Source organism: Gopherus evgoodei, chromosome 9 (genome assembly GCF_007399415.2).
Source record: "Gopherus evgoodei ecotype Sinaloan lineage chromosome 9, rGopEvg1_v1.p, whole genome shotgun sequence".
Lineage (NCBI taxonomy): Eukaryota > Metazoa > Chordata > Testudines > Testudinidae > Gopherus > Gopherus evgoodei.
In genome coordinates this window covers 2,472,981-2,488,930 of record NC_044330.1, presented here as the reverse complement: position 1 = coordinate 2,488,930, position 15,950 = coordinate 2,472,981, and the positions used below count along the sequence as shown (strand labels likewise).

The 15,950-nt window shown below is 47.4% G+C and overlaps 1 protein-coding gene across 4 annotated transcripts in view; it reads right to left on the bottom strand.

Moving 5' to 3' along the window:
• Window positions 1-15,950, bottom strand: part of ATP13A5 (ATPase 13A5) — a 60,191-nt gene that overhangs the window by 42,866 nt on the left and 1,375 nt on the right. For all 4 annotated transcript variants that reach the window (XM_030576554.1, XM_030576553.1, XM_030576556.1 and 1 more), the window contains exons 2-6: window positions 3,456-3,629; window positions 2,019-2,165; window positions 1,294-1,364; window positions 1,126-1,206; window positions 406-475 (exon numbers count right to left, since the gene is read on the bottom strand). In XM_030576554.1, the coding sequence (XP_030432414.1) occupies window positions 406-475; window positions 1,126-1,206; window positions 1,294-1,364; window positions 2,019-2,165; window positions 3,456-3,629 (543 nt within the window). The remainder of the gene's footprint in view (window positions 1-405; window positions 476-1,125; window positions 1,207-1,293; window positions 1,365-2,018; window positions 2,166-3,455; window positions 3,630-15,950) is intronic.

Genomic DNA, 15,950 nt, shown 5'->3' with positions numbered 1-15,950 from the left:
AATGTACATTAGTAAATTCTGGCTCCTTCTCAGGATCAGGTTGGCCACCCTTGATCTAGGGCATCAATTGCTGAATTCCAGGGTAGAAAAATGAAATACCACTCTCAAAATGTTTCTGAGCTATCTCTTCAAGTTGCAGTGGGGGAGGTCTAGATTGGATATTAGGAAACACTATTTCACTGAGAGGGTTGTGAAGCAGTGGAATGGGTTACCTAGGGAACTAGTGGAATCTCCATCCTTAGAGGTTTTTAGGGCCCGGCCTGACAAAGCCCTGGCTGGGATGATTTAGTTGGTGTTGGTCCTGCTTTGAGCAGGGGGTTGGACTAGATGACCTGCTGAGGACTCTTCCAACCCTAATCTTCTATGATTCAAATAACAAGACTTAAAAATAGAGATGCAGCTTACCTCTTTAAAAAGTAACTTCCAAATAGGACGAATTTCAACTTCAATGGCATTGGGCCCGCACACTAACCTCCTGTATGAGATCATGAATTGGTTAATATCAGAGAAACAAAGTTCCTTGGCATATGCCCCTATAGAAGGCCCCAGCTTTTTCAGTTCAGACCTCTGATGTAACTAAGAATTCACATACACAAAAAAAGGCATTATACAATAATGGTAAAACCGTATCTTAAAAGTAATATCAAGAACACAGATGACTGAATGAGACAGAAGTCTTTCAAGAAGCTATTGAATCCAAGGGGGAATTATACTGAGACCAGTGTTCATTTGTCTCATGCAACTCATGCAAAGTTTTATAAAAAGTCAAAAAGAATCTTTGATCTACCACTGACTCTGGCTGTGAGCCTGGCTTGGTAGACTGGTGAAACATGGCAGCACCTCCCTCCCTTCTCCCATTCGTAGGGCCAGTTCTAACCTCATTGAATCAATGGCGTTTCTCCAGATTTACATTACTGTAACTGAGGACATTTGTGACTATACTCCGCAGAATGCAAGTTGCCTTCATTTTATTCACCCTTTCAATGTCATCAGTGCACTTTACATTACTACTGAAGTAAACAGCAATAAACTGATGTGAATTGTGAGTCAGGAAGAAAAGAATTGGGCCCATATGCTTATTGAAATCTGAAATACCGAAAAGCCTGGAAATGCTGTGGACTGTACCTGATATTCTGTTCTTCTCTCGTCAGACCATTTCCAAACTTGTCATGTATGTCGTAACATGAGTTGCTGTCATCTAGCGATCTAGGATAACCATGAGAGAGCTCAAACGATGTCTTGAAAGGGGATTTTGCTTCTGCAAAGAACTTTGTAATGAGTGATTAAACTCACCCCACTTTCTGGAACTGCTTCACAGAGAGATCCCAAATATACCAGATTTTCTGTACCTGGATGCTTCTGACCTGCAAAACCAAATGACACAAACATAGGCGCTGTCTCCGTGGGTGCTCCGGGGCTGAAGCTCCCATGGGGAAAAATTAGTGGGTGCTCTGCATCCACCAGTAGTTAAGGTCTCCTCCCACCCCTTCTCTTCCCTCCCCACCCGAGTGCACCACATCCCCAGTCCTCCGCCTACCTCCCAGCACTTCCTGTCTGGCTGCCGCCAAACAGCTGTTTGCATGCTCCGGGACCAGGGGGAAGAATGGGAATGTGGCGCACTCAAGGAAGGAGGCGGGGCCGGGGCAGGAATTTGGGGAAGAAGTTGGAATAGGGGCAGGGAGGGGGAGGAGTTGGGGTGGGGACTTTGGAGAAGGGGTTGGAAAAGGGGCAGGGAAGGGTTAAGAAGGGGCAAGGCCTCATGAAAGGGTGGAGTGGGGGCGGGGCCAGAGGCAGGGGGGTCAAGCACCCAAGGAAAAGAGGGGAAGTCAGTGCCTATGGGCACAAATGCCCTTTAGAACACCCCAATTCACTGTATTACAGGACCAGTTCTCTTCCTTGATGCATGGATATAATTCCAGTTAAAAGTGAATGGGAGCCGCAAGGGGAAATTGAGATAAGAGCTTTTATCCGCCTCTGCATCTAATACTACGTACTGTATTCATCCATCCATGACTTACTTTTAATTCTGGCTTCATTATGGCTCTGTTTATGACAGAATCTTTGTCAGCAATGAAGAGACTATCTGATGTATCTCTAACCGATAGATTCAGTTTGGACAAGTCGATCCAGGTCACCTTCTTTCTGGTGTATTTCTGAAATTCATCCTGGAGGAATAAAGAAAAATTCAGTGTACTATGAAGGAATGATACATTCTTAGTGTAGGTCTCGGTGTAAAGCCATGGCAGAGACAGGCAGTACATAATTACAGATAATTACATAATTTGGTTAGGAGCCAAGAACAGAGAGCTTCATTACGGTCTGCTTCACCTAATGAACTCTTAAGTCTAAAACATCGCCCATTTTAATCGTGCTTCCTGACCCTGGAAAACGTGTGTTTCCCAAAATGAGGGCTGCAGTATTATTAAGGCCTCACTATAGTAGAAAATGAGAAAGAGTGTAACTAAATTTGATCTAATTAGACCAGTGCAAATGCCTAACACAGATGCACTTAACCCAGTAAAAATTGTGCTTTAATCAATATAGCTTAGTGTGGTCAGCGCTATTAATCACTATTACAACAATGCAGTAAATTACTAATTGTTTTCAGTGCATCTATATTAGGGAAGTAGCGCATATATTGGGGATCAAATGCATATTAGGTGTTTGCACTGATATAATTAGTGGTAGTGGATACAGCCCTCTAAAATTCAATCCTACAGAGTTTCTCTCATGATATTAGTCACATGCATTACAGAAAAGACAGGTTCAACCCTATTTGTTAGGATCGACCCCTCTATTGTGTCCTGTCTTCTACATTCTTGTGTGTAGGTAGGGTGAGCAAATATAGAAATATAGAAGAAGTCAGTACTCTCTGGGGGGGAGGGATGGCTCAGTGGTTTGAGCATTGGCCTGCTAAACCCAGGGTTGTGAGTTCAGTTCTTGAGGGGGCCACCTAGGGATCTGGGGCAAAAATTGGTCCTGCTAGTGAAGGCAGGGGGCTGGACTCAATGACTATTCAATGTCTCTTGCAGTTCTAGGAGATTGGTATATCTCCAGTTATTAAAATTAGTGTTATGCAGTAATCATATTGGAATGAGACCTACTCTAACACTAGTAGTTAAGCAGTGGGGATATGCAGTGTACACAAGGTGTCTATGTTCAGTGTTAAAGTATTTGAATTCTAGTTAGTGTAACCATAACCTCTGCACAATATTTTTGAATTGTTTTCTCTGAAAATGTCTGTATGGAAATGATTTGGAGTTAGTGGGCTCCTCAAATGCCTGACTTATCCCTGCCAGTGTACATCTGAACTCGAGTATTTACATTGGAAAATACTAAAAAATTGCTATTACACACTGAGAGAGTAGGAGGAGTGCTTAAGTGTGTGTGTGTGAAAACTTTATATGAATTAATAAGACATCCAGTTAAACGGACATGTTACAGTGGGCACCTACTGTTGTTCTAAGCAATATGACATCTGCTTCTTGCAAGTTACATGGGATGCAGTTTGCCCACACATCCCATGCTGGCTTCCAGTAAAACAGAAGGAGAAGAGCCCCACACGAAAAGATATATCCAGCAATGCACATGGCTTTCCGGCAACCTTGAGTTTTGTAGCCAAATATCTCCTGTGGGACAAAGACGAGACATTATTTTGAAATTGTTTGACATTGAGACTTGTTTTAAAGGGAAAAGCTGCAAAGACTCTCTAGCTAATACACCCCGTGTAAGCAACCCCGTCTTCAGCTTGGGAGATGAAACTGTGTGTCAGCTAAACATGTACTAAAATTAAGGAAAAACATACACCAACTCCACCAAAACCAGGCAGTATCACATACTTAATATGGCAAGAAAGGCCCATTCTCAACCCTCCAGCTATGTAGACTTGAAGAATTAGCTTGATCCTATAGCTTTCACTGTCATAATGCAGCTGGTCTGTCACAGTAACACTTCTACCTATATTTAATTCAGCTACAGTCCCAGAGCTGTCCTGCAGCAATGGAGGGTGTCTGTACAGGAGCTCCGTGTTATTCAGGGGAATCCACCCTGCAGCACAGAAACTCCCTTGAAGTTAGGAAGACTTTTCATGATTCTGAATGGCATATGCATTTCTAGTGTGCTATCAATGTAGCATCTACATTACATAAATAAGGATGCAATTTTTTTTCCTGCTTATGTCCCATGGTGTGGTTCTTAATCATACACAGAGCCCTGAGCACCTTTTAGGATCCTTCATTATCTTCCCTGTTTTGTCCTTCTACTTCAATAACCTGGAAGCTGTTGTAGTCATAATGACATTCTATTGTTAAAAAATTGTTCTTCCAACAGAGACTGCATTTTCTAATCCCCATGTTTCTTCTCCAATTGCACCTTGGATTTACATGTACATTAGTCTGCTTTATGCTTGGTCTACACTTCTGACAATCACCCATTATGTGTGCTGTAGCTAGTAATGCTTTTATTACGGTCCGTCCCTTGCACTCAGGACCCTGGGTAAGTGTCTGTACAATAACTCAACAGCTACAATTCTGTTTAAAATGAACAAACCTGAAGTGAAATCCTGGCATCACTGAAGCCCAACAGGAGTTTTGTTGTTGGCTTTAATAGGGCCAGGATTTTCACCCTGAGTCTGCTCCTTCCCCACACACAGTAGCTCCGAGGCTGGTGTTTTGCAAACCAACAACTACTGGCAAGATCTGCTGGTTCACAAAGTGCCCACTTGGATTTCCACAGCCAATATTTCACTCTTACTGACACTGAAAGGCCAATTCCAAAGTGAGTACAAATGAGATCCTTTCTGCATAGTGCCAGAGAGTTATGTCCAACTGTCCTCAGCACAGCTCTGTACGGCCAGCACAGCAGTTCCAGGGAGAGTGCATGCAGCAGCCTCTGTCTGTGTAGTTCCTCAAATGCCATTTTTCCCAGATGTGAGCATGTGAATAACTATTTTTGCTGCCTGCCTCCACCTATCTTCACCTTCATTGCTCTCTCTCCTCCTTTCCCCTCACTGTGCTAATGTTTACCCAGTCTGCTTTGTTTCTCTCCTTATTTTTTAGCCCACATCCTGATTCTCTCACCCTCCTTACTAAGGCTTACTGGACTCTTCCCCACCACACAGACCACAAAGGCGCATTATTCCATTGTCCCACCCCACTGCCCCTTCCTTCCCTGCAGATTACTCCTCTCCCTGAATCCATCTCTACTCCCAAAACTCCTGGTTCCCTTCCTTCCTATGACCTTTGTCTGTCCACTACACATGCCTTCCAGGCACTCCCATAATGTCCTGTGCCTCAACTCCTCCAGCTTCTGGCCTCTCCACCCAGCCCCTGTCTCTATCACCCCCCTGCCAGCATAGGGCCTGGTTCCATCCCCAACACACGCATGGTTCCTCTCTTGTCCTTGCAAGTCCTGTCTCCCTCCCTCTCCTCCAAAAAAATCCCACCCAGGCCCTGTCTCTGCACCTCACACACACTGCCCAACCCAGGGGCCTGTCCGTGTCCTCACCACCCTAACCTCCCCCCCAAATCCCACCCAGACTCTGTCTCTCCACCCCACACACAGATCTCAACCCAGGGGCCTGTCCGTGTCCCCACCAACCTATCCTCCCTCCCAAATCACACCCAGACCCTCTCTCTGCACCTCACACACAGTTCCCAACTCAGGGGCCTGTCCGTGTCCCCACCATCCTATCCTTTCCTCCAACTCCCACCCAGACCCTGTCTCTCCACCCTACACACAGTGCCCAACCCAGGGGCCTGTCTGTGTCACCACCATCCTATCCTCTCCCTCAAATCCCACCCAGAACCTGTCTCTCCACCCCACACACAGTTCCCAACCCAGGGGCCTCTCCGTGTCCCCACCATCCTATCCTCTCCCCCAACTCACACCCAGACCCTGTCTCTCCACCTCACACACAGTTCCCAACCCAGGGGCCTGTCTTTGTCATCACCATCCTATCCTCTCCCTCAAATCCCACCCACACTCTGTCTCTCCACCCCACACACAGTTCCCTCCCCAACACTCAACACAGGGGCCTGTCCGTGTCCTCACCATCCTATCCTCCCCATCAAATCCCATCCAGACCCTGTCTCTCTGCCCCACACACAGTTCCCAACCCAGGGGCCTGTCCGTGTCCCCAAAATTCTATCCTCTCCCCCAACTCCCACCCAGACCTTGTCTCTCCACCCACACACAGTTCCCAACCCAGGAGCCTGTCTGTTTTGCCACCATCCTATCCTCCCCACCAAACCCCACCCAGACTCTCTCTCCACCCAACACACAGTTCCCAAACCAGGGGCCTGTCCATGTCCCCACCATCCTATCCTCTCCCTCAAATCCCACCCAGACCCTGTCTCTCCACCTCACACACAGTTCCCAACCCAGGGGCCTGTCTGTGTTGCCACCATCCTATCCTCTCCCTCAAATCCCACCCAGACCCTGTCTCTCCACCCCACACACAGTTCCCTCCCCAACACCCAACCCAGGGGCCTGTCCACGTCCCCACCATCCAATCCTTTCCCCCAACTCCCACCCAGACCCTGTCTCTCCACCCCACACACAATGCCCAACCCAGGGGCCTGTTTGTTTCCCCACCATCCTATCCTCTCCCCCAACTCCGACCCAGACCCTGTCTCTCCACCCCACACACAGTTCCCTCCTCGACACCCAACTCAGGGGCCTGTCCGTGTCCCCACCATCCTATCCTCTCCCCCAACTCCCACCCAGACCTTGTCTCTCCACCCCACACACAGTTCCCAACCCAGGGGCCTGTCTGTGTTGCCACCATCCTATCCTCCCCATCAAATCCCACCCAGATTCTCTCTCCACCCCACACACAGTTCCCAACCCAGGGGCCTCTCCGTGTCCCCACCATCCTATCCTCTCCCCCAACTCACACCCAGACCCTGTCTCTCCACCTCACACACAGTTCCCAACCCAGGGGCCTGTCTTTGTCATCACCATCCTATCCTCTCCCCCAACTCCCACCCAGACACTGTCTCTCCACCTCACACACAGTTACCTCCTCAACACCCAACTCAGGGGCCTGTCCTTGTCACCACCATCCTATCCTCCCCCACAAATCCCACCCAGACCCCGTCTCTTCACCCCACACACAGTGCCCAACCCAGGGGCCTGTCCGTGTCCCCACCATCCTATCCTCTCCCCCAACTCCGACCCAGACTCTGTCTCTCCACCCCACACACAGTTCCCTCCTCGACACCCAACTCAGGGGCCTGTCCGTGTCCCCACCATCCTATCCTCTCCCCCAACTCCCACCCAGACCTTGTCTCTCCACCCCACGCACAGTTCCCAACCCAGGGGCCTCTCCGTGTCCCCACCATCCTATCCTCTCCCCCAGCTCCCACCCAGACCCTGTCTCTCCACCCCACACATAGTTCCCTCCCCACACACAGTTCCCTCCCTCTACACACACCCAACCCAGGGCCTGTCCGTGACCCACCATCCTATCCTCCCCCAGCTCCCACCCAGACCCTCCAGGGACCTGTCCCTCCCCTTCTGCCCACAACAGGTTTGGCTCTCCCACTCCCACACACTGTGTCCCTTCTCCCCCCCAGCCCAGGGTCCATCTCAGAGCCCCCCCCCCCGCCGTACATGCTCCACCCATGGCTTGCTGTTGGGGTCGGAGGGGGCGGTGCTGTTGCTGCTGCAGCTGGTGACCAGGAGGCTGGTGTAGGACTGTGAGGCCGCCAGGCTGCCCATCCAGCCTGTGGCCTGCCACGCTCCGCCTGCCCGGGCCAGCCTGGGCAGCAGGGCTTGTCCGCGGCATGGGCCCGATGGGGCTGGGAGGAGGAACTTCACCCCAGGGAGATCCAGGCCGGAGGCGCCTCGGAGCAGGCACAGAAAGTCAGGGAGCGCGCCCAGCCAGGCACCCGCGATGGCTCTCGGGGCGGAGCGGCCGCCCAGCCAGCCACAAAGCAACCCCTACAGCCACCCTCCCCCTTTTCATCCAGCACCCAGCCGGACACAGGGCTGCCACCTCTGAGGCACAAAACCCGGCACCTCCTGCAGGAGCCTGAGCCTACCGCTGGCCATGAGCACTAAGCACCCTGATGCATTTCCCGGGACAGCTACCTCAAAGGAAACCTGGACAGGCGGCTCCCATGCAGGAATCTACCTGCCTCTATTAAGAGCAGAGGGCATTTGAATCACCCTGTGACATCCAGCGCACCCCTCACTAGCAGGCAGTGTTGGCCATAGCTTGGTCGGTCGCTCCAGATCCACATAACAGAGACCTGTGTTCATACTAAGCAGTGTGGGATTGGAGACTCCTCATCTCTTCACTGGGATAGGGGAGGTTAGGACTGGACTAGAGGACCTCTCGAGATTCCTTCTGTCCTGTGATTCTATGGCTCACAGAAGTGCACACTATAGGCACACACAGGTTTTAAGGTGACTGGACTCCTAGGAAGCTTAGTCCTCAAACAATCACCAAATCCTTATGGGAAAGTCCTATGGAATTTAATAGTAGTTAAAACAACAGCATTCTCCAAAAGCTTAATCGGATTACAGAGAAAAAATATCTGCTGACTTAAATGATGAGTGAAATCCTTTCTTTTTCTTTCTTTTTTTATATATAGGCCCATAGCAAGAATATAATTTTCTATTAAATTCTATAGGTTGGTTCAAAAAATCTGTACAAAGCTATCATTCTCTATAAATCTCTGTAGGATTTGTGTGTAAGGGAAGGGTCAGCATATTCTTCCATCTGTTCATCTGAAATACAAGCATGAAAAAGACATTACAAACTTCTCAGGTCCTGCAAGGTGACTGGGAGCTATATGTTCACTTTAGGTCTTTGCTCTGATTAATATTGTCTGTTTGTAGGGCTCAGTGATATGCCTGAATCTACAACGGGCGGGATTTTGATTAGTCAGTTTACAATGGAAAGGTTGCAGAATTGGTAGTATGAGGTAAATTTCCTGTTTTACCAGTTAATATCCAGTGACAGAATATACCCATGTTCACACCCTATACACTACTGTTATCATTTTTGTACAAGGCATGTCTTGTTAGGTATAATTTGAAAACTCAAAATTTGATCGTCATTGTCATCCTGATAAAACGTGTGGCAACACTGCATGTGAAGTTATAAGATTCCCCTGGATGGTGGTAGTAACACATGTTCCAAACCCCTCAGCCCTGCTCAAATGAAAGTTGGCAAACATGGCTGTCCTAAACAATGGAATGTGTGCTCTGCTTAATTTGCATTTAAGCAGTAAACAGAGTCATCAAGCAGGAAGGGAAGACAAAGGAAGTTCAAACAGATGAAAAACCAGAAGGGAACATCCTTATACATAGACTTTGTCTCCTAGTATGCAGCTGGAAATGTTTTTTCAAGAAGGAGACTATAACTATAGAGAAGGGGGCCAAACACCCTGAGGCATCCCCCTCTCTCTCTCTTTGCCCATCACATTCACAAGCATTCATTGGACTGTGAGGGAGGGGTCCTGGCCTACAGAGTTTGGTCAGTACAACTGCTGAAAGCACGTGGTGAGAATCTTTACTTGAATCTGATATAGTTTAAGTTAAGCATTAGTAAACATTTTTATTTTGCTTGTTACCATTTCTGACTTATGCCTTATTACTTGTACTCCCTTAAAATCTCTCTTTGTAGTTAATATACTTGTTTTACTGTTTTATCTAATCCAGTGTGTTTAAATTAAAGTGCTTGAATAACTATTTGAGATAATGAACTGGCATATTATTTCCTTTAGGGAATAATGGGCTTTAAATATTTTGTACTGTCCAGGAGAGGGCTGGGCAATACAGGACATAGATTTCTCCCCAGAAATGTAAGACTGGGGCTTTATTGGAGTCACACTGCAGTATAACCCAGGGTGGTGAGAGCCAGAGTATAACCCATGTGTGGCTGGCAGGCTGCAGTTACACACAGACACTCAGGGTGTAACATGCAATCTGAAAGGCTGTTTGTGAGCGGTCCAGGTGGGAGCTAATTCAGCAAGGCATTGTAAGGCACCCCAGGTTGCAGGGCAGGGTGACATAGTCCCGCACTGCTCTGGACTGTACCCTAGTATGTCACATATCCATCCTATTTACATTTTTAACTAGTGAAAGGCCCAAAACATTTGATTCCAACCTGGGTTTCAAACATTCTGAATTTCTGCAGTGTGGTTCAATCTCTGTTGAAACAAGGACCAACTGCACAATTTATGTCTTGAGCCAGATGCTGAAATATCAGACAGACACACACATTTTGATGCTTGGATTTGCACCCAATTTTAATCTTCATCCCTCTCCCAGCTATACACAAACTACTTACATTTCCTCTGGCATTAGCAACTGTATCTACAGACTCACATCTTGTATAACTCTATGGTCTGTAAAGAACAAACCACTGCAGCCAGTGGAGGGGGAGTTTAAAACTGGCTGGGTCATTTCCATTGTGTGTCATTATAATTTAGGGGTTTTTTTCCTTCTGCTGTACCTTTGCAGATCCTTCTTTCTTGCCAATATGCATTTTCCAGACTGCAAGGGTCTATTCCTCTCTCTCCCTGGGAAAATCCTCAGAGAATTACCTGGATCCTCTTTAGGATTGGGTCAGCTAAGACATGGGAGATCCCATGTTCAGAAATGACTGGAGGAAGTTCACATGGGTTCAACACAGTGTGCTGCACATGACTAATTCCTCTTAATTCCTCTTCCCACTTTCATAATCCCTGAAAGTAACGCCTCGCTCAGGAGAGCAAGTGTTGCCAACCACCCACATTTAAAAGGCTTTGCAAGTAATGCCAGGTTCTGAGAATCAAATTATGCCAGTAATATTGTGTCATCCATGTAAGCTAAATAAAACATAGGTGACAACTTAAATCACTCACAGGGCACTGGATGCTAGGTCCCCACTTGTTTGGAGGTATGAGAATCCCCGGACCAGGCTCTGTTAATAAGTACATTTTAAAAAGAAACTTTCTATTTTATTTCATCCCGAAGGATTCTCAAACTGCTTAACAGAACTTGTAAACTTAATATACTCACTATACTAGGGATCACATACTCCAGCACTGAAATACAACCACCTCTGTATGGGAAAGGAGAGGGAATCCCAACTGCTTAATCTTCTGCAGGATAGAAACCAAAGAAGATCATATTTGGTGGAAACCACAGGGAGTTTAGAAAAATAGAATGTAATTCCACATGCTGGAACTTGGCTATAGAAGCCAAACTCTTAGCAAGTAGGTTTCACCAGTTTAATCTCAGGTGGGATTTTAAATTGATTTAGTTAAACAGGCATAAAGAACCTGTGTAGACACTCTTAGTTCAGTTTGAGAGTGGCTTATTTGGTTTAGCTTAAACCTGTTCCTATTCAATTTAAATTAAAACCTGGTTAAACTGAAATAAGAATATCCACATAGCCTTAGCACTGGTTTAACTAATCTGGTTTAAAACTACATTTTTAGGCCTGGTCTATGCTGAAAGGTTATATCAGCATAGCTTTGTTGGTCAGGAGTGTGAAAAAACCTCACCTGAGTGATGGAGCTATATTAAACCAGTGCAACTCTGGCTGCAGACAAGGCCCGGGTCCACACTACAGAATTACGTCTACGCAAGGAAGCTTATGTTGACCTAAGTCTGTAAGTGTCTACACTATAATTTCACTCCCGCCAACATAACTCGCCCATTACACTGACTTAACTCCACCTCATGAGTTGTGTAGTTAGGTCAACACATGGTCAGTGTACATGAGAAGTTGCTTATATTGACTGTTGCTGGCTTTCTGAAGCTATCCCATGATGCCCCCACACTGACCGTTCAATTGGTGCAAGCACTCCTGGTGAGGACTTGTATGGCCGACACAAGGAACAAAGTGTAGACATGCACAAGCAATCTCATTTCTGCAATGGCTGCATGCCGATGTAAGTTAGGTCACCTTAATTTTGTAGTGTAGCCCTTGGTAAGGATGTCACGAGACCTTTAAAGAGACAAGGGTAGCTCAGATTTGGTTACAAATCTGCTGTACTTATTCAGGCAGCATCCCTGCTAATTAATTATTTGGCTTTGGACTTTAAATAAGACTTTTTTCTAAATCTAAGATGAATAGAAATGCTGGGAGTTTAAAGTAATATTCACTGCATTGTTGGCAGCCCAAGTGATGCACAATATTGGCAACCTCCGGCATGAGTTTGGCCCCTGCACATCCATGAGACTTTTGGACCCTTTAATTTGCCTTTGCTTTTGAGGGGTCTGTAGAGTTCCTGTTCTCAGTGCTTAGCTCAAAGGGGCTGCACACCTAGCAGCTACCTTCTAGACCAGCAGGGTCACTGAGGGACTACCTTTCAGCCCTGCATGGGGGAAACGCCCCTCTGGTTGGCTGCTTTCCCCACTTCCCTGCCTCCTGAGGTATAATCAGCCAATCTGGGGCTCTGTCGGGGGCAGGGAGATCTCTGCTCTCCCCACACCCCACGGCCACTCCCAGAGGGGAGGCAGGAGCAGAAAGAGCCCAGCAGCTCAGGGATGCTCTGCACCCGCCCTGCTCTTGTGACCAATAGGACAGTGCCTCAGCTCATCCCCTGCCTCACTGCAGCATCAAGGCTAGGAAGGGGGAGGGAGAATGCAGAGCCTCTGGAGCTGACCCTCCCCCAGTCTGAGTGGGGAGGGGCCCCTACTGTAACCCCCAGGCCTGGAAAAGGGAGATGAACAGCCCCTGGAGTTGCAGGAGGAACAGAAGTGAGGATGTGGAAACTCAGACAGAACTGATGTGATCATTTCTGTAGACAATAACAGACCCCTCACTTTTTTCAGACCATGTTGCGCGTGCATGCTTGTGCCCAAAGTTTTCCTCCACAGCCATGAGAGCTAGAGCCTTACTTTCCTCTGTAAATGAAAGCTGAGATCCTTCTGTAATCACAGGGCTTAAAGCTGAAGCTCTAAGAAAAACACCAAACAGAGTGAGCCTCGCAGTGAAATTGCCAGAATTGGCCACAGGGATTGCAGCCTGGGGCTAGTGCCTTAGCTTCAGAGAGTGGAAATAGACTAGAAACTGACGACATGTACCAAAAGCAGTGACTAAACTAGGGCTAGTCACCAAGCTGAGTTCAGTGAAAACCAAAAGTAGTGAAAATCTAATCATTTTAGTTCCACTTTAATAATTGCTGGTGTTATTTGTAACCTGTGTAAAGACATTGATTTTTAAAAAGCATGTGAAATTTCAACTGTGTGCATCATTTTAATGCTTACCAGCATTCAGGCCTTTACTTTTACATCGCTTTCACCGGATAGCACTTTCTGCAGCACAGTGCTCCGTAACATGTGCTGTGCTTTGGTTTAGTGCCAGCAGAGTTACCAGAGCCACTTCCTGCAGGCGCTGAGTGTCCCTCTGAGCAGTGGGTGGGGTCGCATGCAGGTATTGACCCAGCCTGACCCTGCTTAGCTTATTATATTTAATGGGCTCAGAGTTCATGTGGGTATGGTTGCAGAAAATGATACTTTTGCTATGAACCACATGTTCAAAATTTCCTCAGTCACCATCCTCCTGGGTTCTGGGTGATTATCGTGAGCACATCCAGATAAGTATGTTCTCATAAACATCAGGACTTCAGCTGTTGATCCATACTGTAGTGGAACTAGTTCACTCATCACTAGCTAAAGATAGAGCGTAACAACCCAAAGATTGCTCAGCATCATTTGATCTATGCGAGGATGAGAAGTGAAAAGACTGGTTGTAATAAAAAAAAAATATTACAGCACAGCCAGCTATTTGGCCTCTCTAATTCTCTGTCCCCTGAAGCCTGATTGAACTATATTGGACAAGTTGGGCTGCAAAGGAAGAGTTCACAATTGATAGTAAATCATGCTTTTGCATTTTTAAAGTCAATGTATTATGTGCCCATCACCATGGCTTCTGATCTGTGAGGCACATTCAAAGACCAAATGCTGTGCAGGACAGTCCATAGCAGTCAGCAGTAATACTCATCTTCCGGTGAAACCCCCAGCCTGCCAGAGGAATGCTGCTCCACAGATCAAACGGTCATTTAGGTGGAAGAGGAGTCATGGGCCATGCCCACCTGAACCAGACTGGCAGGCTATCAGAGCACACGTGTTCTCCCCACTGAGAACAGCCTGCCTTTACTTCTTAAAATGGACTATTCAGAGCAAATGGACTATGAACAACACATAGGCCTCCACTGACCATGTTCTTCGTGATGGTGCATAGAGAGGTGGGCACTCTGAAAGGAGGTCCCAAATCTCACGGGACTTTATAGATTAAAATTAACACCTTTTGCTGCACCTGGGAGCTGAGGAGACACTAGTGTTCATCTATGCTGTGAACTCTATGCTCTGTACTAGCTGATGTAATTTCCTGGGGTTATCCACTCGAAGTTCCCAACCAGGACTTTAGAACAGCCAAAGAACAGACTGCCCCCAGAGATCCCATCCCTGAACCTAGCACAGGAGTGAGGGTGTATGCCTATGTGCTGCACACACAGTTAGGAAAGCTTACAATAAAGTACCTCACTGTTGAGTCTCCATGCTTTGATTTAAGCAGCTCCCCAGTCACCTGGGACCTGACCGAGGAAGCTGCTGAGTGCTCATTAAGTCGAGCCCTGAGTGGAGCCTTTGAAAGAAAACATGCGCTTGAAACCTGAAGAAAATTGGGGAGATCTTCAGCTGATGAAGGTTCCTGCTGCAGGGGATATTAAAGGCTGATGAAATGGGATGGAACAGGTCCAGATTTTCCTGACTTAATGTTGCCATAGCAGGTAAACTTGCTCAGCAGCCAAAGCGGGGTTTGCATCTAAACCACGTTGTTGGCCCTATGCCCTGCATCCCATCGAAAGGATCATCCAGCACAAGAGGAGACAGCTGTGATAATGTGCAGACAGACAGCTCTGGAAGCTGAATGCTTAATGTTCAGGTGATAAAACGGATAGAAGAGAGGAACTGGGGGGGAAAGGTAGGGCATTGATGAGCATTTCTGCTGAGCCTAGGAGCCTGTTTGTGGCATTAAATATGTTGCCGGATGATGCCGCCCAAAGGCAACATAATACGTGGGAATCAGGTGGCCATGGCTTTGGCAGCAGAGCTGTGACACATTCCCATGGCAACTCAGCCCCATTCCAGCAGCGTTTTGGCTCTAGGTCTGATGAGCTGGCACAGCATGTGCTGAGCTGGAGCCTTCAACTTTCTGAGCACATGCTCGTCCCTGCCACAGATGAGTGCAGCCAAAGGGCCATATTATGCAGGGTGGAGAGTGTGTGTGTGCGTGAGAGAGAGAGAGAGACATCCTTTAACTCCCCGCTGGAGCCAGGCACGGTATAGCTGGGGAGTACAGGCCTCGGGCAAGGACTTGTGAAGATAACCTTTCAAAGGGGGTAATGAGCAAAAGGAGGATTCCTCCTGCTCCGTCTGGTACTCATGAGCAGTCTGGCTGCCCCTTATACAAGGGAGGGGAAAGGTGCAGCAGGGAGCCCTTTCATCTGTGCGCCACCCAGGAAGCAGCCCGTACCCTTGTAACAGCATTGGGACTCTCCAGAGGGCACTGCTGCAGGTGGTCTCGGCATTTCTGTTTTTCGGAATGTACAGGAATTAGAACTTTGAGAAATGCTTTTTGTTGGCTCTGGTGCAGTTCCCTTCAGCTGCTGGCCATGTCACCAGCAAAGTCTGCCGATAGCCTTGATTTGGCTAAGAATCATTCTTCAGTGTAGCTGGATGATGTACCTGGGCTAGCCAACAAGACATTACAACATTCCACCCCCTCCATCTTGCCCTGTATCTCATATAGGAGCTCCTGCCATTCACCAGGGACTGGATTGAGACCCTCAGCTCTCTTCAATGATGCTGCTTAATGCCCAAAGGCGCTGTTAAAATACTGTAATTTACACAGCTCAGATAGATTAGAGTTATATTTCCTAGGCAGTTGGGGATGGGTAAAAAGCTACAGTTGCTTCAGGGGAAACCTGAGAGGCAGCTCC